Source organism: Trifolium pratense, linkage group LG3 (assembly GCF_020283565.1).
Source record: "Trifolium pratense cultivar HEN17-A07 linkage group LG3, ARS_RC_1.1, whole genome shotgun sequence".
Lineage (NCBI taxonomy): Eukaryota > Viridiplantae > Streptophyta > Magnoliopsida > Fabales > Fabaceae > Trifolium > Trifolium pratense.
Window position 1 is genome coordinate 14,893,528 of NC_060061.1, and position 23,632 is coordinate 14,917,159.

The 23,632-nt window shown below is 33.7% G+C and overlaps 2 protein-coding genes and 1 pseudogene across 2 annotated transcripts; all 3 read left to right on the forward strand.

Moving 5' to 3' along the window:
* The first annotated feature begins 1,408 nt into the window (after positions 1-1,408).
* LOC123912768 (beta-ureidopropionase-like) lies at positions 1,409-4,877 on the forward strand. Its single transcript, XM_045963334.1, has 6 exons — positions 1,409-1,704; positions 2,482-2,589; positions 3,205-3,393; positions 3,480-3,707; positions 3,788-4,012; positions 4,308-4,877. Exons 1-6 carry the CDS (start codon positions 1,597-1,599, stop codon positions 4,668-4,670), a joined length of 1,221 nt encoding a protein of 406 aa, XP_045819290.1. The 5' UTR covers positions 1,409-1,596; the 3' UTR covers positions 4,671-4,877.
* Positions 4,878-6,735: 1,858 nt separating this feature from the next.
* On the forward strand, positions 6,736-10,637 carry LOC123912769 (annotated as a pseudogene).
* Positions 10,638-13,434: 2,797 nt separating this feature from the next.
* On the forward strand, positions 13,435-23,527 carry LOC123912770 (protein EXECUTER 1, chloroplastic). Its single transcript, XM_045963335.1, has 13 exons — positions 13,435-14,100; positions 14,253-14,369; positions 14,490-14,555; positions 15,146-15,252; positions 17,207-17,288; positions 18,566-19,393; positions 19,507-19,630; positions 19,760-19,926; positions 21,882-21,956; positions 22,085-22,177; positions 22,288-22,434; positions 22,865-22,936; positions 23,219-23,527. The coding sequence occupies exons 1-11, from the start codon at positions 13,708-13,710 to the stop codon at positions 22,378-22,380; spliced, it is 2,145 nt and encodes a 714-aa protein (XP_045819291.1). The 5' UTR covers positions 13,435-13,707; the 3' UTR covers positions 22,381-22,434; positions 22,865-22,936; positions 23,219-23,527.
* Positions 23,528-23,632: the final 105 nt, after the last annotated feature.

Consider the following 23,632-nt stretch of genomic DNA (forward strand, 5'->3'; position numbering starts at 1 on the left):
AGGCTTATTTTCATGAACACATGCCCCCTTGATTTCCACCAAATAAGGAAACAAAAGCTTCTTCACTAATTAAAAATTGACACACCATGTTTCTTGCAATTCTTGCCTTTGACTACTCGTACCATTTAGCATTTCTGTTCTTAATTTGTTACTCCGCGCACAAACACTCTGGGGGTGTTTGTTTCAAGGTTAGGAATAATATTCCTGGAAATATATGGGTTGGAATAAATATACTCATGTTTGTTACAAGGTTGACATGAAATTATTCCTGGATATGAAGTTTCATCGGAATAAAATAACTTCCAATAACTTCTCTTATTCCCATGATTTTATTCCCAAGGAAATGGGTGGGAAAGAAAAGTTCCCATGAAAATGGGAATACATTTTAAATAACTTCCAATAACTTCTCTTTTACCCACTTTTATCAGTAATTCCTAGGAATGTAGTTAATATGAACCAAACATATTTTTTTTAAAATACCTGGGAATAAAGTTCCAAACGTCCCCTCTTTCTTTCTTTTTTTTTTATACGAAACAAACAATTATTAATTCAAAACTTAAATGTATTAGCAAAATAAACCTTCTAAATTAATAGTATGAAAGAGAACAAGGAAAATAAAATTTATTACATTTCAGAATCCTAGAAGAAAACCTTCTACGATTAAACTAGAAACAAAACTAAACAGTTGTCAACATTCGAAGATACCATAAATATTCTTTGGCTGTGACTTGAATATTTGGATGAAAAGTCCATCAATTTGTTCAAGATATGAGTCTATCTGACAATTATGTTTTTTTATTCCCTTTGCTTTTGTAACAACTTTATTTTCTTTTTAGACACACCTTATGTGTAGAAAATTTTAATATATTATTTGACTTCTTATGTTTCGTAAAAATAATAAAAAAAAACTATTTACCAAAAAAAATCTAATTAATGAGTGCCCCAAACATTTTTTAAGTATTTTATTTAAAAATATTATTTATTCAATTATTCAAAAGTTTTAATTTTTAATATATAAACTTCACACATTTACGTAACAAATTCATAAAATATATTATCTTAAATGCTTAAAGAGCGACGAAACACTCGTTAGCAAAATAAAAAATGTTACTCCCTCCATTTTTATATTGTCTATTTACGTCGGATTTAGTGTTCCTATTTAATTATCAATTTGGTATTTTAAGGATATGTTTTGTCAATTGTATCATTTGTGAATTACTCTTGTCTTTTTCAATAAATCTAATTAATGCTATATATTTAGAAAACTAAAGTTTTTTTTTTTAAATTTTTTTGGTACATAACATATTAAATTTTGTTTTTTTTATATAATATATTAAATTTATTGAAGAAAAGAAAGTGCGTGAAAAAATTAGGAATTTATTGGTTGATTAAAATTAAGGTATAATATAAAAATAAAATGATAAAATGGGTTCACGTGCGAAAGAAAACAAACCCATGAACTCATCGTCATCATAAATAAATCATAAATAAACAAATCATCATCATCATCATCATCATCATCACGATTCACGGCGAAGAAGAAGAAGAAGAGTATTCCAACCAACTGCTATTCTCGTAGATTGGATAACGAGTGAGATGGAAAAGTCCCAAAACGGAGAACATAACGATGATGCTTCTTCTATTTGTGGCTATGATTCCCTTCATCATCTTCTCAAGGATAATCTCAAACCCCATCATTTTCAGGTCATTATTCACTCATCATGCTATATCACTATCTATTGTTGAACTTGTTATCAATTCATACATAATAATAGTAATTTTCAACGGATTTGTTCATATATGCTGAATTCATCATTCTTCTATATATATTACGTACTTTTTCAAGTGCTCTTTTTGAGTTTGACTTTCCTGGATTATGTTATTTATCATCATGTGAAATTTTGTATAGTGATGTGATGTCATGTTTTGTGACTCTCTTCGAAATGGACTTGAATGTCTTTGTCATACACCCTTACTTGCCTAGAGATCGGAGATGCTGAAAGGTGGAGTTGATGATCCTCGTGTTTGCAGGTACCTCCACGAGATCATCAACTCCACCTTTTGGCCATCCGGTACATGCAAACACTCCAACACACAAGTTAGTAAGAGTTTAGGAGTGTGAAAGGTAGAATGAGCATCACATACTTTGTTATTTTCTTCTTTTTCTGAGGGTGGCCATCCTTTAGCTCAAGGTGAACTAAAGGATTGGACCTTGTCCTAGTCCGAAACAGGAATCAAACTTTTTTAACAAGTTTTTAGATATTAATATGGGGATTTTTCATTTCTAAATAATCCAAGGACATTATTTTTAGCTATGCATTTGTAGTAGCATCTGAACAATTGGGTGATTTCATTTCATCTTTCTTTTCAAATTTTGCTTCCTTGAGATACACATGTTATTACTTTTGAATATTATTCAATCTTCATGGAAAGTGGATTGTAAATATTCCTTCTAAAATTGGTTTAATTACATTGTTGCAGGAAGTCAATCGTTTACTTACCGGGCTCAATTGTGGAAAAGCACTGGAAACAATTGCTCTCCCAGATTCTGCTACTGCTCTCTCTGTGGAACACGGATTTGACATCCAGGTATCAATACAATTCACTTTTTCCCAAATGATATCTCAAGATTAAAGATAGACTATTAATTTGGTTGTATTTATTCCTTGAAATGATGGAGTGTATGATGGATTTTTTTATTTATTTTTTATACATAAATTATGAAAAGTATGCTTCTAAAACAATTGTATACATAAATCGCGAATATCTGCTGCTGCTTTTTAAGCCATGGATCAAAGTGAATTACACAGTTATTTATTTGTTTCCATCAATGTTCAACAGAAAGTGAAATCACTTGGTTTAAGATAAACAGTTGCTTTTATATGTATATTGCAAAGTGCAAACTCTCTGATTTGAGTTGGCAGGAGCGTAATATATATGGAAAGAATGGGTGTATGTATAGGGATGATTATAGCAAAATGTGAAAACTCAAAACTCGCTTTCGCTTCTCCTTCATCTAATTTTCACTCTTGCCTAACCAGGGGAACAATTTTTCTTTCTTTTTCTTGTATGGTTGTTGTCTGTCAAATTATTGTTGGAATCTATTAGCTCTTATTGGTTAAACGAGACGGTACAACAGTTTTTTTCCACAGCATTGAAAATTATGTTATTTAGGCTTATATAATTTTAACTTATTTCTTTCAGGCTTTCCACTTTCATGCTGATAAAGAAGTATTAAGGGAACCTCGAGTTGTCAGGGTTGGTTTGATTCAGAACTCTATAGCCATCCCAACAACTTCTCACATTGTGGACCAAAAGAAGGCTATTTTTGAGAAACTAAAGCCAATCATTGATGCTGCCGGTTCATCGGGGGTCAACATATTATGCTTGCAAGTAGGTTGCATGCAATTGAGCATTTGTTGATTTCTTGTTTCTATCAGAAAATTTATAGTATTTGTTTGTATATAATTCACTTGTAGGAAGCATGGATGATGCCATTTGCCTTTTGTACACGAGAGAAGAGGTGGTGTGAGTTTGCAGAACCTGTTGATGGAGAGTCAACTAAATTTTTGCAAAGCTTTGCGTTGAAGTATAACATGGTGATTATAAGCCCGATTCTTGAGAGGGATATTAACCATGGAGAAGTTATTTGGAACACTGTCGTTGTAATTGGGAATCACGGCAATATAATTGGAATACACAGGAAGGTAACTTTCCTAAATTTTCTACTTCTGCTTCTAATGCAGAAGTACTTCTTTCAGCTATCTAATGAACACACATTTCGCAGAACCATATACCAAGAGTTGGAGACTTCAATGAGAGCACATATTATGTGGAAGGAAATACTGGTCACCCTGTATTTGAAACAGCATTTGGAAAGATTGCCATTAATATATGTTATGGTAGGCACCATCCTTTAAATTGGTTAGCTTTTGGGTTGAATGGTGCAGAAATTGTTTTCAACCCTTCTGCCACTGTTGGTGAACTTAGCGAACCAATGTGGCCAATAGAGGTTAGTTGTTTTATATTGATGGAAGAGACATGTTAGACTCCTTTCTACTAATTTCATAATGTTTACAACTTCTACTAATTTCATAATGTTTACAACATATTATTTGATGCTAATACCTATAGGTAATATTCAGCAGGAAACTAGTTCATAAATGGCCAAAAAATTAGAAAATCGGCGTGCATTAATCTTCCCGTTTAACCTGCACAAGTAGTGACTAATTTTAAATGCAAAAACTGTAGATTTTACACTTGTAGGACATCTGCGTATTCATACATGGCTTAAATTGTTTTTTCAGGCACGTAATGCTGCAATAGCAAATAGTTACTACGTTGCTTCAATCAACCGTGTCGGGACTGAGACATTCCCCAATCCGTTTACTTCTGGTGATGGCAAGCCAGCACATGCAGATTTTGGGCATTTTTATGGATCAAGTTATATTTCTGCACCAGATGCATCCTGCACACCGTCTTTATCACGTAACAGGGACGGCTTATTAGTAACAGACATGGATCTTAACTTGTGCAGGCAATATAAAGACAAATGGGGTTTCAGAATGACTGCACGATACGAGTTGTATGCAGAGACACTTGCTCAGTATGTGAAACCAGAATTTGAGCCTCAGGTCATCCGTGACCCCTTACTTCATAAGAGATCCTAATAACCTGTGCTAGAAAGTGTTAATATGTTTTCTGTGTGGGATATTATGTATTATGTTCAAAAGAAACAGCTTCAAATGAAGTTTCCATTATTCAGCTCTCAGTACTGTCAAGAACAAGGAAAATCACTTTTTTTATTTTTTTCCCTTTTCTAAAATGAACTAATTCAATTATACATAAATAAAATGAATCTGAAGTTACTTTCCCTTCTTTTAATTGTTAAGGTGTGTTCAAGTTCATATGCATCGTAGCATTTCATATTTCTTTATTCATTTATCCATTCTCGTTGTTTATTGGAAGAGGGGTCCTCATGACATGTACCATCATTTCTAGTGTCTCGTTTCAGACGTTTGTTTGAGGTGTTGTTTGCACTCGTTTCAGACGTTTGTTTGAGCTAGTTGTTGATATGTGTGCCAATGGCAGAGATGTGTATAGGCAGGTTGATCCGTTGGGGGATCAGTGGGGTAGGGTGGAGGTGGAGGAGGCTCTTTGCTTGGGAGGAGGAGTTGGTGGAGTAGTGTTGTTCTTTATCGGAAAATTGTTATTTGCAGGTCAATGTTGCTGATAAGCGATCTCAGAAACTTGATTCTGATGTTGGTTACACTGTTAGAGGAGTTTATCGGCTTTTGACTCGAGCTAGGGGTGCTCAAATCCAAACCAATCCAATTAAAAACCGAAAACCGATCCAAAAAAACCGAAAACCGCAAAAAACCGAATAATTTTGGATGCATTTGGATGCCCTTTTGTAAAAACCGTTGGATCGGATCGGATTTTGGATTGATTTCTCAAAACCAATCCAAACCGAACCAAACCGCATACATATATTTTAATACTTTTTTTTGACTTAACATATATTTTAATACTTATTTTTCTTTTTATTAGTATGATATATTACATTAACCTATTATATATTGGTTTTAAATTATTTTATATATTTTATAGTTACTCCAAATCAATATACAATCCCATGTTAAAACTCGATTGTCATAACGGCAACAATCATAAAATTTTTATTGGTTCTTTTTCTTTTCCATAATAATACTCTTCGATTTTTTTTTGCAATCCTGAAAATATGGCTTTCTAAACCGTCCACCAAGTATTCTATATATATAATTTTTTCAGTATATGTTTTAAATCTAGCTATATAATCAGTTGTCTGCTTAATTTTATTTTCTAATAGTTTCAGATAAAATATATTTTTTATATTACAAGTATTTATGTATTGTTTATTTAAAAACCGAATAAAACCGAACTAACCGAACCGAAGTAAACTACATAAAATTGGATTGGATTGGATCGGATATTTTTCTTAGTCATCCAAAAACCGAACCAAACCGCATGCTATTTTTTCTTTGGATCGGATGACTTTTTGCCTCATAACCGATCCAAACCGAACCGCGAACACCCCTAACTCGAGCAATGCCAGTGGAAACCATGCCTTGTAAGAAGCTTATTTGGAACAAAGTTGTCCTGCTTGCTTGGATGCTTTTCCTTAACAAGATTCCGACGAAGGATAATTTGGCAAGGAGAGGTATCTTAAACTCTGCTTCTCTTATGCTCATGTGGTTGTGGGTGGGAAAAAAGGAGAGCATTTCTCATCCTTTTTTTATGGTGATTTTTTTGGTCATCTTTGGTTTCGTTTTTTTTTTTTTTTTTATAAGCAATGTTAGTTGTTAGTATATTACAATGTTATGTTAGTTTTTCTCTTTGCCAGGACTTACCTGGACCTCCAACTTCTTAACCCTTAGTATATTACAATATTATGTTTTTTTTTTTCGTGATTTTAGTTGGTTGGGAATTTCTTAATGTTTTTCTGTCATATGGGATATGCACGCGCTTCAGTTATGAGGTTCTCATTTATTTAGGAAGATGGTCGCGGTTGTTTTCAAGTTATTTGGATCATTTGAAAGAATTTTATTTGTGAAGGATTTTTAAGCAAAATCACTTGTCTCACATTCAACTATTGGACAAGATTAAGCTTATGGTGGTGGTGGCTCAAGGCCAAAAAAAAACTAAATATTCTTATCGACAAAGTTCTTAGTGGTCTAAAACTTCCACCATTATTGAATATATTCCACCTCTTGAGACCTCCTTCCTTTCTTTTCCACGCTGCCTTCTTCGACGAAACTTCCTTAATAAAAGAGAAAATTTATTTTTTAGATACATTGAGTAACTAATGTATATGCCTTATTAAAATTGAAAAATAAGCACACATTATTAAAATTGCTACTCCACATCCTTTATGTGTACTTTTTCCAAATCACTATTAGTCTTGGTCTACAGTCTACTACACGATATATTTCCATTGCAATGACCTTTTACTAATTACTTGGCTAGCAATTCTACATCAAATCAAATACTACACGCAACATAATAAACTACGATTTAAATGAGAAAATGGAATTACAAAGAAAAAACAAAACATGAATTCATCATTATAAATAAGGGCATTCAAACTGCCACTCTTACAAACTGTCTCAAAATGGAGTTGGAGAAGTCCCAAAATGGAGGAGAGAATGAATTACTCAACCTCTCTGAGGATAATTCTATCTGTGGCTATGATTCCCTTCACCATCTTCTCAAGGATAATCTCAAACCACATCACTTCCAGGTCATTATATTCTCAAACCAATTTTTATTATACTCTAAACTCAAACCCATTTATAATTTATTCATTTTGTTGACATGCTAAAATATTGATCAATCTTTTTTATTTCTTTCAAGTGCTCTTTTGACTTTCCTTGGTTATGTTATTCATCATCATGTGAAATTTTGTATAGTGAAGTCAAGTGTTGATACACAAATTTGACATCAAATTTTGAGACCAAATTATATGATTAACACAATTTAGTTAAATACGTTTTTTGTCCATATAGTTTCCCATAATTTTCATTTTAGTCTCTGAAGATTTTTTTCATATTTTTTAGTCCCTGAAGTTTTTTCCGTCAATGTTTATAGTCCATACTTTTCATTCAACTAGTGTATGCTTTCACATTTTTGAATGATTTTTTGTATTCATGTTTATAATATTATAAGAACATCTCCGATAAAAATTTAGAATTTTTTAACATAAGATGAATTATTTATGAATTTTTATGTGCAAAAAACTAATAAATTCATATTTAATTCATCTTTTGTTAAAAATATTTAAACTTTTGTAACAGAGATTCATATAATGTACTAAACATATTTCAAATGGTATGCACGAGTTAAATGAAAAGTATGGACTAAAACCATTGAAGGAAAAAACTTCATGACTAAAAAGTGTGAAAAAAATCTTCAGAGACTAAAATAATAATTCTGAGAAACTATAGGAACCAAAAACATATTTAAGCCTTAGTAAATTGTTGCTCGATCTCGCTAATCATCAACTAAACACAATTTATCACAAATGAGTATATAGTTAATGAACCGTGACATCTTGTTATTTTCATTAACCACTTACTGAACTACGTTAATTGTACACATTCAAACTACTTTAGCCATCTAATTTATTGTTAAAATTAATGTCAAAATTGTGTCAAAATATATAATTTCTCTATTCACTTTGCCCTGTCCTTAATTACCAATTGTTTTTCTAAAAGAGTGTGGTTGGATAGGTGGTTTTTGAGGGAATTTAAATTCTTTTTTGTAAATTTTATTGTTTGGATAATTAATTTGAAATAAAAAATTTAAATGATAAAAATTTATGAATTATATTTTGTCAAAGCTAAATTTATGAAATTTTCAATAACACTTAAAACTAACATAATCACTAAGGTGGAGGTCTCGGGTTCGATCCTAAAAACAAACAATCACTAACTAACATATCTTCATGTTCTTGCAGGAAGTCAATCGTTTGCTTACTGGCCTTAATTGTGGAAAAGAACTTGAAGCCATTGCTCTACCAGAATCTACAACATCTCTCTCTGCCACACATGGTTTTGACCTCCAGGTATCATGGATTAATTTGGTTGTGTTGCTTCCTTAAACCGACAGAGTATATGTCGGATATTTTGTCTGGTTGAAACTTATCTGTTAGTTGTTAAGAAATTCCACATCGGTTGAGAGATGACATGACTAAGTGTTTATAACTAGAGGCAATCCTCACGTTACAAGCCGGTTTTGTAAGGATGAGTTAGACCCAATACTCAATTCTAAGATGGTATCAGAGCCTCTCCAAGATCCGTTGGGCCACCCGATATCGGGCCACCTACCATTTATATCCGCGTACCAAGCCCAGTAGCGCTGGACGCGAGGGAGTGTGTTAAGAAGTCCCACATCGGTTGAGAGATGACCTGACTAAGTGTTTATAAACTAGAGGCAATCCTCACCTTACAAGCCGATTTTGTAAGGATGAGTTAGACCCAATTCTCAATTCTAAGAAGTTAAGCTATAACTTTTGGTTGGTCTCATGATTTTAAGTTTATTCCTTTGAGGCTTACAGCTTTCATGCTGATAAAGAAGTAATAAGGGAACCTCGAGTCGTGAGGGTCGGTTTGATTCAAAACTCTATTGCCCTCCCAACAACTGCTCACTTTGTGGACCAAAAGAAGGCTATCTTTGAGAAAGTAAAGCCAATTCTTGATGCTGCTGGTTCATCAGGAGTCAACATATTATGCTTGCAAGTAGGTTGCTTGCATATGAAGTATGAACATTTATCAGAAAACCTTTGGTTTTTGTTTTTAATAATTTCATTGTAGGAAGCATGGATGATGCCATTTGCCATTTGTACACGAGACAAAAGATGGTGTGAATTTGCGGAACCTGTTGATGGAGAATCAACGAAATTTTTGCGAAGCTACGCGTTGAAGTATAACATGGTGATTATAAGCCCAATTCTTGAGAGGGATATGAACCATGGAGAAGTTATTTGGAACACCGCGGTTGTAATTGGAAATCATGGCAATATAATTGGAATACACAGGAAGGTAACTTTCCTAAACTTTCTGCTTTTGCTTCTAATGCAAAAGCACTTCTTTTAGCTATCTAATGAACACACATTTCGTAGAACCATATACCAAGAGTTGGAGACTTCAATGAGAGCATGTATTATATGGAAGGAAATACAGGTCACCCCGTATTTGAAACGGCATTTGGAAAAATTGCTGTTAATATATGTTATGGTAGGCACCATCCTTTAAATTGTGTAACTTTTGGCTTAAATGGCGCGGAAATTGTTTTCAACCCTTGTGCCACTGTTGGTGAACTCACTGAAGCAATGTGGCCAATAGAGGTTAGTTGTTTTTATATTGATGGAAGACATGTTAGACTCTTTTCTACTAACTATGCTTTTTGTTTACCAAAATAAATAACTACTACTGTTACAAGGACTTAACTGTTACAAACACGAAGTACCCTGAATGAATTTGGCCTATGTTTTTAGGGACGTTATGCTGCAATAGCAAATAGTTACTTTGTTGCTACAATCAACCGTGTTGGGACTGAGACATTCCTCAATTCATTTACTCCTGGTGATGGAAAGGCAGCACATGTAGATCCGGGATATTTTTATGGATCAAGTTATGTTTCAGCCCCAGATGCATCTTGCACGCCGTCTTTATCACGCAAAAGGAATGGCTTATTAATAACAGATATGGATCTTAACTTTGTGTAGACAGTTTAAAGACAAGTGGTGTTTTAGAATGACCGCACGATACGAGATGTATGCGGAGACACTTGCTCGGTATGTGAAACCAGAATTCGAGCCTCAAGTCATCCGGGATCCCTCACTTAAGAAATCCTCATGAGCTATGCAAGAAAGTGTTCATTGCATTTTTTTCAATAGAATAAGGGTGGGAAACAAAGTCCCATTTGGTTTTTTTGTGTGGTTTAGGTTGGGATACTAGGCTCTCTATGCCCTACAGGTTATGTTGGTTTTTATGCAGTTAACTACTATCTTGTAACAGTTTGCCTTTTATCTGTTTTGAAACTGCTTTTGTTGGGAAGTTACCGCAGAGAAGAATTAAATAACAGTAGCATATTCACTATTCAGTATCATTTTCATGCACAATCACTAGCAAGTGAAAAGTAGGGAAAAATAGAATAATAAATAAATTAGGAAAACTCTACTGTATTCATGCCAAAACTTAATGTACTGGTATTATAAAAGATTCAACCAATAGAAAAGTAAATTTTGTCCACATCATCATTTATATATTATATTTTAAAAGTTGGGATTAATACCATGACGGCAGATGATATTGAGGGTCTTGATTTTGGTAGTGAAAAAGAAGCTTATGACTTTTATGCAAAGTATGCAAAATGCACTAGTTTCGTTGTTTGGAAAGATTTTGTGAGCAAAAATGTTAGGGGAACGATTGTAACGCGGTAGTTTGTGTGCAACAGACAAGGAGAAAGAAACAAAAAACACTTGACGAGGGTTGATAGGAAAAGAGATCATAGATCTGTCACCCGGATTAATTGTAATGTCCACCTTCGTATACATTATAATGTAGAGAGTTTGAGATGGGACTACTTTTGAAGCACGACATAACCATGATGCTGACAAAGCTCAAATTGACAGCCTGCATTCGAATGGTATCCAAACATTTCATATAATGGGTCGTGTGGTGGCAAACAAGGGTGGATATGATGTTGTTGGTTTTACAAAAAAAGATTGGTATAACTATTTTGGCAAGAAAACAATCGTTGATATTAAACATGATGATGTTGTTTCTTCTTTAAGCTATCTACGGGGGAAAGCGGACATGGATCCTATGTTATTTTGCAAAATACATTTGTAGTGATGGAAAATAACATAGGATCCATGCCCGCTTTCCCCCGCGGATAGCTTAAAGAAACAACAACATCATCATCTTTAATATCAACAATTGATTTCTTGCCAAAATAGTTTTACAATTTTTTTTGTTGTAAAACCAACAATATCATAGCCACCTTGTTTGCCACCGTGTGATTCGTTACATGACATGTTTGGATATCATTTGAATGCAAACTGTTAACTTGAGCTTTGTCAACATCAGTTATTTCATGGTAGGCTGGTAGGCAGATAAGAAATGTATAAATTTAGATGATGTTAGTTCTTGGTTATGTCATGCTTCAAAAGCGGTCACTTCCCATATCAACTTCTCTACATTATAATGTATACGAAGGTGGGCATCACAATTAATCTGGATGACAGATCTATGATCTACTGTGTTTTTTGTTTCATTCTCATTGTCTGTTGCACACAAACTGCCGCATTACAATCGTTCCCCTAACATTTTTGCTCACAAAATCTTTCCTAACAACGAAACTGGTGCATTTTGCATACTTTACATAAAAGTCATAAGCTTCTTTTTCACTACCAAAATCAGACCCTCAATATCATCTTTTGTGTGGTATTAATCCTAACAAACCTACCACCTATTACAAAAGAATCAGAATTCTCGATGCTATCATCAGATACATTGTGGTCTGTATAATGTTCATTATCTTCATCCTCATCGAAATTAACATTTGAAAATTCATCAGAGCTGTCCATCTACAAAGAACACAGAGAAACAGTATACCCTATACTTACTTTCTTACGATCAACTTATGTGCATGAAGTCATGAACACCAAGACCATATTTCCTGTTACATGATTGTATAACAGCAACACAATACAATTATTGAACAACAATATTAGTATCACAATAAATGGATAAAAGGGAAAATTCAGATACACGCATAATCATACAATCAAATTAAAACAAAATTTCCTTTCAAAAAAATACTATGAGATTGAGGAACCTAATATCTTTCCCCTTTTAGGAACAACTCTGCAAACCCTCATCAGTCATCCTAATTACCATTTTTCTTGTTCATTACGGTTACTTCATCAGCACAAATCACACTTATTTACCCAATAATGATTTGAGTACTCCTTGTACTACTTATGAATATGATTATTACTTATAAAGAAACAACAATTATTTACCCAAAAAATACAAGAACATAGTACTTCAAACATATACCTGCTGTGTGATGTAATGTTGTGACGGTATGTGCTCTGCTGACTTAGTTGTCGTCATAAGAGAGAAGAGAAGGGAACGAACGGATTGAGCTCCGAGTGAGACGAGGGGTAAGCGGAAGAAGCGTTTGGAGTTGATAGGTATTGGAACAATGATAAAGGATAGGGTTAAATAAGTATATTGGAGAGTTTGAATTAACAGGAAATATCAAATTGATGAATAGGGTTGATGTATTAGAGACATGAAGATAAATTTATTTTCAATTTACGTTGGACGAAGGGTTTGAAACGGTTTCAAATAAAATTTACGATGATTTATCGATCGTGGTCTAGGGTTGATTGACGATGAATTTGATAGGCGGTCCTATTCTCACAACGACAATTGTGAGGGGCCGAAACCACCTACTGACTTCCGAACCAGATTAAACTTGTGGTAAATGACAAATAAAAAAAAGATATAAATGATTATAAAATTTTCCTAAACATTTTCTCTAAACATTTTCTTATGAGAAAAAGGAATATGCAAAACATTTTTTTATCAACCATGTTTTCCGTCACAACACCCCATTTCACATCACTTTTTTGATATGATATTGCAAAATGATACTCCCTCCGACCCCATATATAAACAAAAGTAATTTTTTTAGATTCATCGTAAAATGAATGTATTTAGTCTGAAATATAGACCAAATACACCACTTTCCCAATGAATCTAAAAAGTTACTTTAGCTTACATATGAGGCTGGAGGAAGTAATTGTTTATTGGATGATCGTGTAAAAAAATATTTTATATATCGTAGTGAATATCATTACAGTCTTTTCTTTTTATTTCTGATAGGAAGGAAAATGTAATCCTTATCCCTTTATTATTCCTTCAAAACATTTTCAGCGGTGAGTATCACCCCAAATATTTATCGACAGTGAAGATCATAACCTCATCATGTTTCACACATTGTTCCCTTCCATTATTATCACACATCATTCAGCTGCTACAACACTAACTAACACATACACACCATATCATAGCTTCATATAACAAACATTTTCCCAATTTTCTTTCTCATTTTCGTTCCTTTCTCTCTCTCTCACACACACGCACACACCACATGGCTTCGATGATTCCAAATATCTCTTCCCCAAACCTCACTTTCCCGAAGCAAAACCTCTCCTCCGTTACCTTCCCTCTCAAACGACCTTCACTTCTTCAATTCCCTTCTCAACCTTTATGTATCTGTCTTAACTCCGTCTCCGATGACAACCACAACAACACCAACAACAACAACGACGCCACCAACCGCCGATGGGATTCTATGCTCAACGAATTCCTCACCGGAGCGATCAAACAATTCGATTCTTACATGAACTCTCTCAGAAAAGACCGCTCTACTGCTAAAGACCGCACTGATGTTAACGATGAAGAATGGGATTGGGATTGGAATCGTTGGCGTCAGCATTTCGATCAAGTCGATGACCAGGAACGTCTTCTTGTCATCCTCAAGGTGCATTTCTGTGATTTCGTCCTCTTGTTTCTGCATATCATGATTCAATCGATTCTAATTTATTTTGATTCTAGAATTTATTATTTTTTTTTATATAGTTTCGATGCTAATTTATCTTGAAAAATTTTGCTTGGTCTTTTTGTGCTTAACAGTCTCAGTTACGTCATGCTGTATATGTGGAGGATTATGAAGAAGCTGCTAGGGTTAAAGTGGCGATTGCAGCTGCATCTAACAATGATAGTGTTGGAAAAGTGATATCTCTTCTCAAAGTAGGGATTTTGACAAATGAATGTTATAAATTAGCTGCTTTTTGTGCTTTAATTATTCACAATACTGTGTATGTTTTTAATATATTTTAAATATAATTTGTATATTTTCTAATATTGCAGAGAGCCATAAAAGAAGAGCGGTACGGTGATGCAGCTCTTCTAAGAGATAACGCTGGTGCTGGACTTGTGAGTTCTTGTGGAATTTGTTTAATGGCAACTTGTATGAATGTCTTTGAATTGTGGTGGAAATAGAGTGTCAGATGCAATGTCATAGGGTGACCCTAAGAATACATACTGGGTGTTTAAATTGCTATTACTTGGGTTGATAATTTGTTTTTGACATCAAGACAAGACTTTCCTTGCTACTTCATTTGTTAGGAGTTTTTTTAGACTAAATTTATCCTTTGAGCTTGCAAATCAGATGTGGAACCTAATGTCAATATTATGAGATAGCCAGATAGAAAATAATAATCCATTTATGAAATGTTTTGTTTGCTTATTATCATGATTTCAAATTTTAAGGTACATTTCTTTTTTCACCTTCATTTCAAATATGATTCCGGTTCTTTTAAATATGTGTATTAGTTGATTGTATCCTTTATTTTCATTTAAAATAGATTAAACTTGTGGTGGACATTTTAGTGTTGTATGCTAAGCCAATGATCTGCGTTGTTTGTAACATCTGTTTTTGTTTTGTAATTTTCAGTATTATTATTATTTATCTTGAACTAACCCATACAAATTATTTAAACTTACACATATATTGGCTCTTGCAGGTGGGTTGGTGGGCTGGTATTTCAAAAGATGTGAATGATCCACATGGTTTAATTATCCGCATAACTCCAGAGCATGGAAGATATGTGGCAAGGAGTTATAGTCCTAGGTAATTTTTATATCATGATAATAAAAAACATGTGAGCTGATTTGCCTCTTGAAAGAAAAAACTTATTCTTGTATAGGTGATGTGCCACCACCTCATCACTATATTGGGGGAGGAATGGTTCTAAAATATTTGTGTTGGAGTTCCACTATCTATGATATGTAGCCATAGTCATTTTTTCAAGATTGTCAACTGTTTCAAGTTGTGTCCAACCTCAACCTGAAACTTACAGAAAACATTGATAGATGAGGTGTTCCGGAATAATTTAACCATTTTTGTGTTTATATTTTATGTTAGAGTAGCTAGTCTGTAGAGCACGTATCTCGGCTAATGTTTCTGTTATGTCTCGAATGTTTAGGTGTTGGAATATTTAGCATTACAGTCTAACTGAATACATACATTATAAAAGAATCAGATCTATATATCTCTATATAACACATAAATATAATTAAAGATTCAGTTCTAGAATATTCAATATATCTCCAAAAAATGCTATATCATAATTTTCTCATGTTCTCTCCCTTTCTTTTAGTTTTCTTTTGATCATAGAAATTTAGCACACTCTGTTAGTCTTAATCCCGAAGTAGCTCTATGCAGGCTTATAAAGTTGTTGTAATAAGCTCATTGGAACATTGTTGAAATTACAAGCGCTGCTTGTAGTAGATAAACTTAAATAAGCTCATCGAAGGGGACCTTAACATATGCTGATACACTTATTTGTGACTCTAGTTTCTTTGTGTATAAATACAATGATAGTAATTGCTTACTAGTTAGATTTGTGCCATTGTGCATGTACATTTACAAAACTAGGTGTAGTGCAAAACCCTAGTGATATTAAGGTGATATAGTCAATCAGCTATTTGCATATTTTGTCGAATTCAATAGTAGACAAAACAAAAGATATTGAAATAGATTGTCGTTTTGTTGGGGAGAGTATTGAGAAGAATCTTATTTTTACTTGTGTTTATCAACCAAATAGGAACAACTTTGTTTGCAAGGATTGAACTTCTGTTAAACGAATCTTATTTCTACCTGTGTTAATCAAGCAAATATAAATCTTATTTCTACTTGTGTTTATCAAGCAAATAGGATTGAACTTCACATTGCATGTGCTTAAACAGAGAAGATAAACTGTAATTATCAAGGTAGTTAAAATCGGACCGGACCAACCGGTTCGACTGGTTGAACGGGAAACGGACCTAAGACCGGTCTGATTCGCTATTAAAACTGCCCAACAAGAGAACCGGGACAAAAACCAGAAACCGGAAAAAAAAATCGGGAAAATTGGCGGTTTGGCCGATTCTGCAGGTTGGACCGTGATTTACCCTTTTTCTTTGAAAAAAAAAGAAAGAAAAAGGAGAGAAAAGACGTTGATCCGAATAAGTAAGTTACTTGATTTCATCATCCTCAGTTCATTTACCTACTATAAGAAATCAAAATAGAAACCTTCCCATTTCCTTTTTCCTTCTCTGTTTATCTGCCGGAAGAGTTTGCTTTGGTTCAAAGGTTAGAGGGAACAATGCAGAGTTTGTACGGTTGACTTAGTCCCAGTCTAAAAGTCTAGATGTCAAATTTATAATGAGTGACATCCCTCACTTTTACAAGTTGGTTTTGTAAGGATGAGTTAGAACCAATATAAAAACCTAATATGATAACGGAGCCTATCGATCCAAGCCACCCACCAAATTATCCATACAGCAAGCTCAATAGTGTTGCCAACACGGTTGGGCGCGAGCGGGTGTATTGGGTAAAACCCAAGCCCTGCATTGAAAAGAGATAAAGCCCGAAAATATTTTATAATTAGAAGTATCCTCCACTTTTCAAGCTGGTTTTGTAATAATGAGTTAGACACACTATAACAATCTAATAGTTTCAAACTATTTCTGCATGTGATACTTTTGGTTGTTCTGCCAGTTGTGTGGTTTCTATTGTTAACCTTCTACCATATTTTCACTAGGCAACTTGGAACTTCTGCTGCTGGTGTTCCTCTATTTGAGTTTTTTCTTACAATGGATAAAAAAGGTGACTTCAAGTCGCAGGTATCTCTTCTTGACTGAACCTATAACTTCTATTTGTTTTTTTCTGGGGTATTTGCTTTAAAGACGAGAGCAATCATATCTAACATCTTAGCTAAATTACATGTTTTCATAAAGAAAACTCATTGCACCAAAAATGGATTCTTTATTCCCGTTCAAAATTTTGCTATCTGAATATATATGTATTGCTAAGGATCATTTTTGGCTTAATTAGTCTATTGGTCCCTTAAAGACATTTTAGATTTCACAATGGTCCCTTAAAGAAAAAAAGGTCCGGATTGGTCCCTTAAAGACACATCCGTTTCTCACATTGGTCCTTTCCGTCAATTTTTTACAAAAAACGTTAGTTTTAGTTGACTGAATTGTGGATGCCATTAAGTGTAAGTAGTCCACCAAAAACCTTGTTAATTTTTAAAATTTTAACCATTGGAATTTTTTGTTATATTTGGAGTTAAAATTTAACGGAAAGAACCAATATGGCAAACATATATGTCTTTAAGGGACCAATCCGGACCTTTTTTTCTTTAAGGGACCATTGTGAAACCTAAAATGTCTTTAAGGGACCAATAGACTAATTAAGCCATCATTTTTTATGCTGACAGTTGAACAAATTTTCTGATAGTTATTCTGTTTAGAAAACTCAATTTTAAGCCATGACATGCATGATGGCTGAGGAAATGGGATTGCATGCAAGAATTGAGTGCATTGCTTCTGAAACTGGTTTAAACAAACAGTCTCAAAACTGGTTTGTTTTCTCGAATGAAGTGTGTGGAATGATACACATGAAGGAGACTTAAAGATTAGTAATAAGTTTTTATCATTAAATTTTGTAAAGAAACTTTTTATAGTATTCTAAACATGCCTGAAATAATTATTCAAAAATTTAAAAGTTTAAGGATAGAACAATTTTTAAAATTTTGAAAAAGCAGAGATTAAAACTGCATGCATAAAAAAATTGTAGGGACCAAAAATATATTTAACTCAATACTAGTTAACTGCATCCAAAATAGAGAGTTTCAATCCAAACTTATTTTTTTCATTAAACTTTCGAAGGAAATCACCATTGTTGGTTTGGTTTGGGTTTAAACCAGTTTTTTGTGGTTTCATGTTTTACTTATATGGAAATGAATATACTACATTTAATGATAAAATAAAAATAACAGTGATAATAAAAAAAATTAAAAAAATGTAGTATTAATAACAATAATATATAACTCAGTCTCAACCTATTCTGTTATCCTGACAGTAATACTGCAATAAAGTATTCTTTTAATTTTCAGGCTGTGTACCTAAAGCGAAAAGGGTCCTACCATGGCCCCCCAACAACGTCCACTAAAACATTGGATGCTAGTGGGAGATCAAGTTCAATGGAATCTACAGAAGACAGAAGTGAGCGGTTTGTTGTGAGTACTGAAGATCCAGAAAGTGATGATGATAGGAACGATGGCTCTGACCCTGCTGAGGGAATGCCTGGATTTCAGAATGTCTTGAAAGATATGATTCCTGGTAAAAAGGTGAAGATTTTCAAAGTGATAACTCCAGAGAAAGTAGACAAGGATATGGTATCTAAGGTGATTGAGCAGTTATTTGCAGAAGAAGAGAGTGGGGATGAAGATGAAGATGGAGAAGAAGAAGAAGAAGATGGCAATGAAGAAGATGGAGAAGATGATGGCAATGAAGAAGATGACAATGAAGATGGAGATGAAGATGAAGAGAAGGAAAGTGATACTGAAAGTCTGGAACTGGAAGACATTAAGATGGAAACTGAGCGAGAGGGAGATGATGAGATTGAGATAAATGCTGATCTGGGAACTTTTGAAATTGATGAACAGAATGAAATTGCTGTCAAAGTTGTCATTAGTGGTCTTGTGCAGAAACTTTCCAGCAATTTATCCCCTAGAGATTTGCTTCGAGTTGCTGCTAAGCTGGAGATGAAGGGTCGTCGTTCATTTTCCTTTACTGTTGAAAACGAAGTCGGCCAGCTGAATGATCGTGACAAAGGGAAATATTCATCAGATAAATCAATTAAGTTTCAAAGTCGTCGCAGAGTTGATCATGTTATTTCTGACCTTGCTAAATTCATTGGCAAGGAAAAAGTACCTGCAAAGGTAGGCTAAGTAATAAAATAATCTGCAAATCATAGTTTTTTGGCAAAATTCATATCCTTATTAAAATGTAGTCATAAGTTGCTAGACTATAATGCATTGCTTCAATCTTATAGGTGCTGAAAGAGGTAGGAGAATTGATAAGTCTCACTCTAAGCCAGGCTCAGAATCATCAACCATTATCCGGGTCAACGATTTTCAATCGCATTGAAATACCAACTTCATTTGATCCTTTAAACGGTGATTTTCTAGTGTATTTGTCATTTGATTATTATGAGGCACTTATTATTGACTGCTGACAGTAGAATGTTAGTTTTTAATCTATATTGTACTGTAAACCAAGTAACCAATATTCTCATTTTCAAACAGGCTTATATATTGGTGCATATGGTCTTTACTCCTCTGAAGTTATTCAAATGAGACGTAGATACGGTCAATGGCAAGAGGATGGTAGGGAGGAGACTTCGGATCTTGAGTTTTATGAATATGTAGAAGCCTTGAAACTAACTGGGGATCCTTATGTACCAGCTGGCCAGGTAATATAATGATTTTATTTTATTGACCTCCAAATTATTATTCTTTTAAGAGTGAATACCCATTTTGATTTTGACCCCTCACAAATTTTTGACAAGTCAATTCAGTCCCCGATAAAAATAAAATCCAAATTAGTCCATGACATTTCATATTAGGGACAAACTAGTCCCCGATTCATTATAACAGAGGGACTAATTTGTCCCTAGTATGAAAATGTCAAAGGACTAATTTGGGTTTTATTTTTGTTAGGGACTGAATCGTCCCGTAAAAAATTTGTGAGGGACCAAAATGGGTCTTCACTCTTTTTTAAATTTTCATCCTTCATCATTCTGTGATGTTGGTTTCTATAGATACAATTCACCTGGGAGAAAAAGAGAGGAGGGGGGATGTAGTGTTTGATTGTGTTTGTGTTAATAAAAGTTGAAGGATGTTGGTGCTGATGGGTGAGAAATATCTGTGAGTTGTAAACCATGATAGCAATGAGTTTTCTATGCAAGTTGTCATTATCAAGATAACTGGATTTATCTTCTTTATTAATTTGAAAACATTTATTAAAAATAGTAACTAATAATGTTTGAATAAATTTGAAGGTGATAAATGATTTTTTCAATTCAAATCAAAATTGTTACATAGGCTAAATATTTTTTAACATTTTCTTTTGTAATGAATTAAAAATACTTGATAACTTGATTAATATATATATATATAAACAAGGGTGCCTCTAATATAGACTCTGTCAGAAAGAGTTCGAAAGGTGAACCCATGTGTCGGACCATGGAGATGGCATTTCCAAGATATCCAATTTCACCTTTTTTGCCAAATGTGGAACTAAGGTTTACATTGTAAATGTTTCAATATCTGATGCCTCAAATCTGAAATACATAAACATTTAAAAAACCATTGAAACTGGAAGCATCCTGGTCCATACTAGAAGCTCCCTAGATACAATTATATACAATTTTGAAGTGATAAATACTTATAAGACATGTGTAAAGATTATACCCACGCTGCAAACGATGATTTGGGTCGTTCTTTGTATGTTATGAGAGGAGTTTTTTTTTGGGACAAGTGAGAGGAGATAATTTTAAACAGCGTCACAATCATCTTATATATGAGAAGATCTAGGGAACTATTTTTCTTCAAATTTATCCCATGGATTTTTGTATTTGAGGTGCTGTGTGCTGTTGAGCTTCAAACAGCTCATGGACATAATATACAATAAGAAAATCGAGATTCCGTACTTCCAGTTAGTCATAACATATTGTCGAGCACTGAAATGTTGTTTTAGAAGTAATTCGGGGTAGCAAGGCTAATGATGTGCTCTGAATGGGGTGCATCCCCATACATAATGTTGATTGATTGACAATTTTTTGATTGCTGGCAATTGTTGTAGGCACTGTGTTAACAGTAGCACATCTATTGGATGAGTGCATCCCATACATAATTTGTGGGTGTTCTATGACATGAATATATTATGTGTTTCTGCTATATTTAAAAGCATCATTATGGAATAATAACTAATGTAATATAGTTGATACTTATTACATGTTGTGCTGCCCAACCTTTCAATTTGGTTTGTCTTGTGAAGTAGTTAAACATCTTAAACTTTGAAAACTAACATTATTGTTCTTTTGTTTTTTATTATTATTGTTCTTTTGTTTTTTATTATATGATAACCAAAATTTCAAGCTTGTTACTAGGTTGGGGGAAGATTTTCAATGTGTTCTGTTAGAACTCAGAAGTGAATAGTTTTTTTTTTTTTTTGACGGAACTCAGAAGTGAATAGTTATTTCTTTGGAAACAGACAAATATGATGTGGTTTTGACCAAGTTCAATGGAAACCAAGATATTTCTTGTATTTTGTGTCTGAAAGGCATGGTTTCCTTTTGAAGCCGATTTTCGCATTATGTATTATTTATCATAAATCTCATGAATGATGTTCTTTTTTCCCCCTTAGGTGGCATTTCGCGCAAAAGTTGGAAAGAGGTATCAACTTCCACATAAAGGGATAATTCCTGAAGAATTTGGAGTGGTATGGTTTTATTGCTTCCTCCATTCTCTACTCCCTTCAAAACGTTTATTGAATTGCCATCAATTCACAATAAACAATAGGAGATTATGATTGTTCTGTAATCTTATCTGATGTTATTAATACTTCAGATTGCTCGCTACAAAGGTGAAGGAAGATTGGCTGAGCCAGGGTTCCAGAATCCTCGATGGGTAGATGGTGAACTTGTGATACTTGATGGAAAGGTTTGTATTCTCCAGCCTGGTCTAATTATTTAACCTTTCCTATTGTAATTCCAGCTTACTTTTGTACAATATTTTTTAACTGTTTCTTGCCTTTTGTTGATTTTTTGCAGCACATAAAAGCAGGGCCTGTTGTTGGATTTGTGTATTGGGCCCCTGAGTATCAATTTTTGGTCTTCTTCAATCGGCTTAGGCTTCAACAGTAGGGTTTCAATGTTCATACTATCAGAGACTTGTAAATTCTTTCTTCAGATTTCAGCGTAAGTTCTCTTTAAAAAGGCCTTTTTAGCTTAACCGGCAGCTCATCTATTATTTTTATACATTATATACACGATATAATAACTTTGCTAAAGGCTTGGGTATATTTGAAACCTATAATTGGCCTATTTTAAGCCATGACAAATTTATGCGTTTTTATGAGCATCTAAGGCGAAGGCCAGTGTTTTAATTAAGTGACCTGGCCAACTTATGCAAAGCCTAGCATAGCCGACTTCCATCTCTAATATTGGAATGTTTTAGTAATGAAAGCAAAGATTCGTTTATAAGCAACAGAAGTTTTCCTTCCGGTTGTTTTCTATCTGGTCTATATCTTTTTGTTTTTGTTTTCTATAAAAGACTTAAGCTTCTTTAATGTATGCAGTTTATGATTATTTTATAACTGTTTCTGTTTTTGTTTTCTGTTGGTTCCAGGTTTCGAGGAATGCTAAAATCCTGTGCTTCGATGGAAGATATCATCCATCACTGTAGACTTTTCTGGTTAAGGTATTCAGTGTTTTAATTTTAGAGTTTACTAATTATACGCCAACAATGTAAACAAGTTTTATAGATGCGTCTAATCTTATTTTACTATGTCGTCATTCCATAATATTGTTAAAATCTGTTTACATTGAGACATGATAGTAAAATACGATTGAATGTTTGTGTAAAATTTGTTTTCCCTGGTAGCATTTATCTATTAAATCATTTATTTTAACTATGTAGGGCTGTTTTATTCTTTTTTTCATTGAACATTTTCCTCTGATATTTACTTTCTCTTACATACAGTGTAAAATAGCTTTCTGCCAAGCAGCATTGTTTTTGAGCATTGGGCTGCTTGTGTATTCCTAACTCAACTTATTGGATTCATAATATCAGCACTACACGCGCAGTGCACTTCATTTCATGTATTGTAGAGGTGTAAGGTTCACATGGCATCCTTCATCAATTTGTACAGTGGTCGGAATTATTCTTATGTTATATTCCCTTGTATCATAATTTCATAATCGGGTGTAGTCTTGTGTTCAGGGTTTCATTGTTCTTTCTGTTAGGATGAATCAAATATTTCATTACAGGTCGCATTATTTCATCTTCCCACTTTGGATAGTACTCAGGTCTTTTTAGCATCCTCGTTAAATCTTATATATAGTCCTGAAAGGGTCTTGCCAAAATTTTGAGTGATAATTTTAGTTGGACATGACA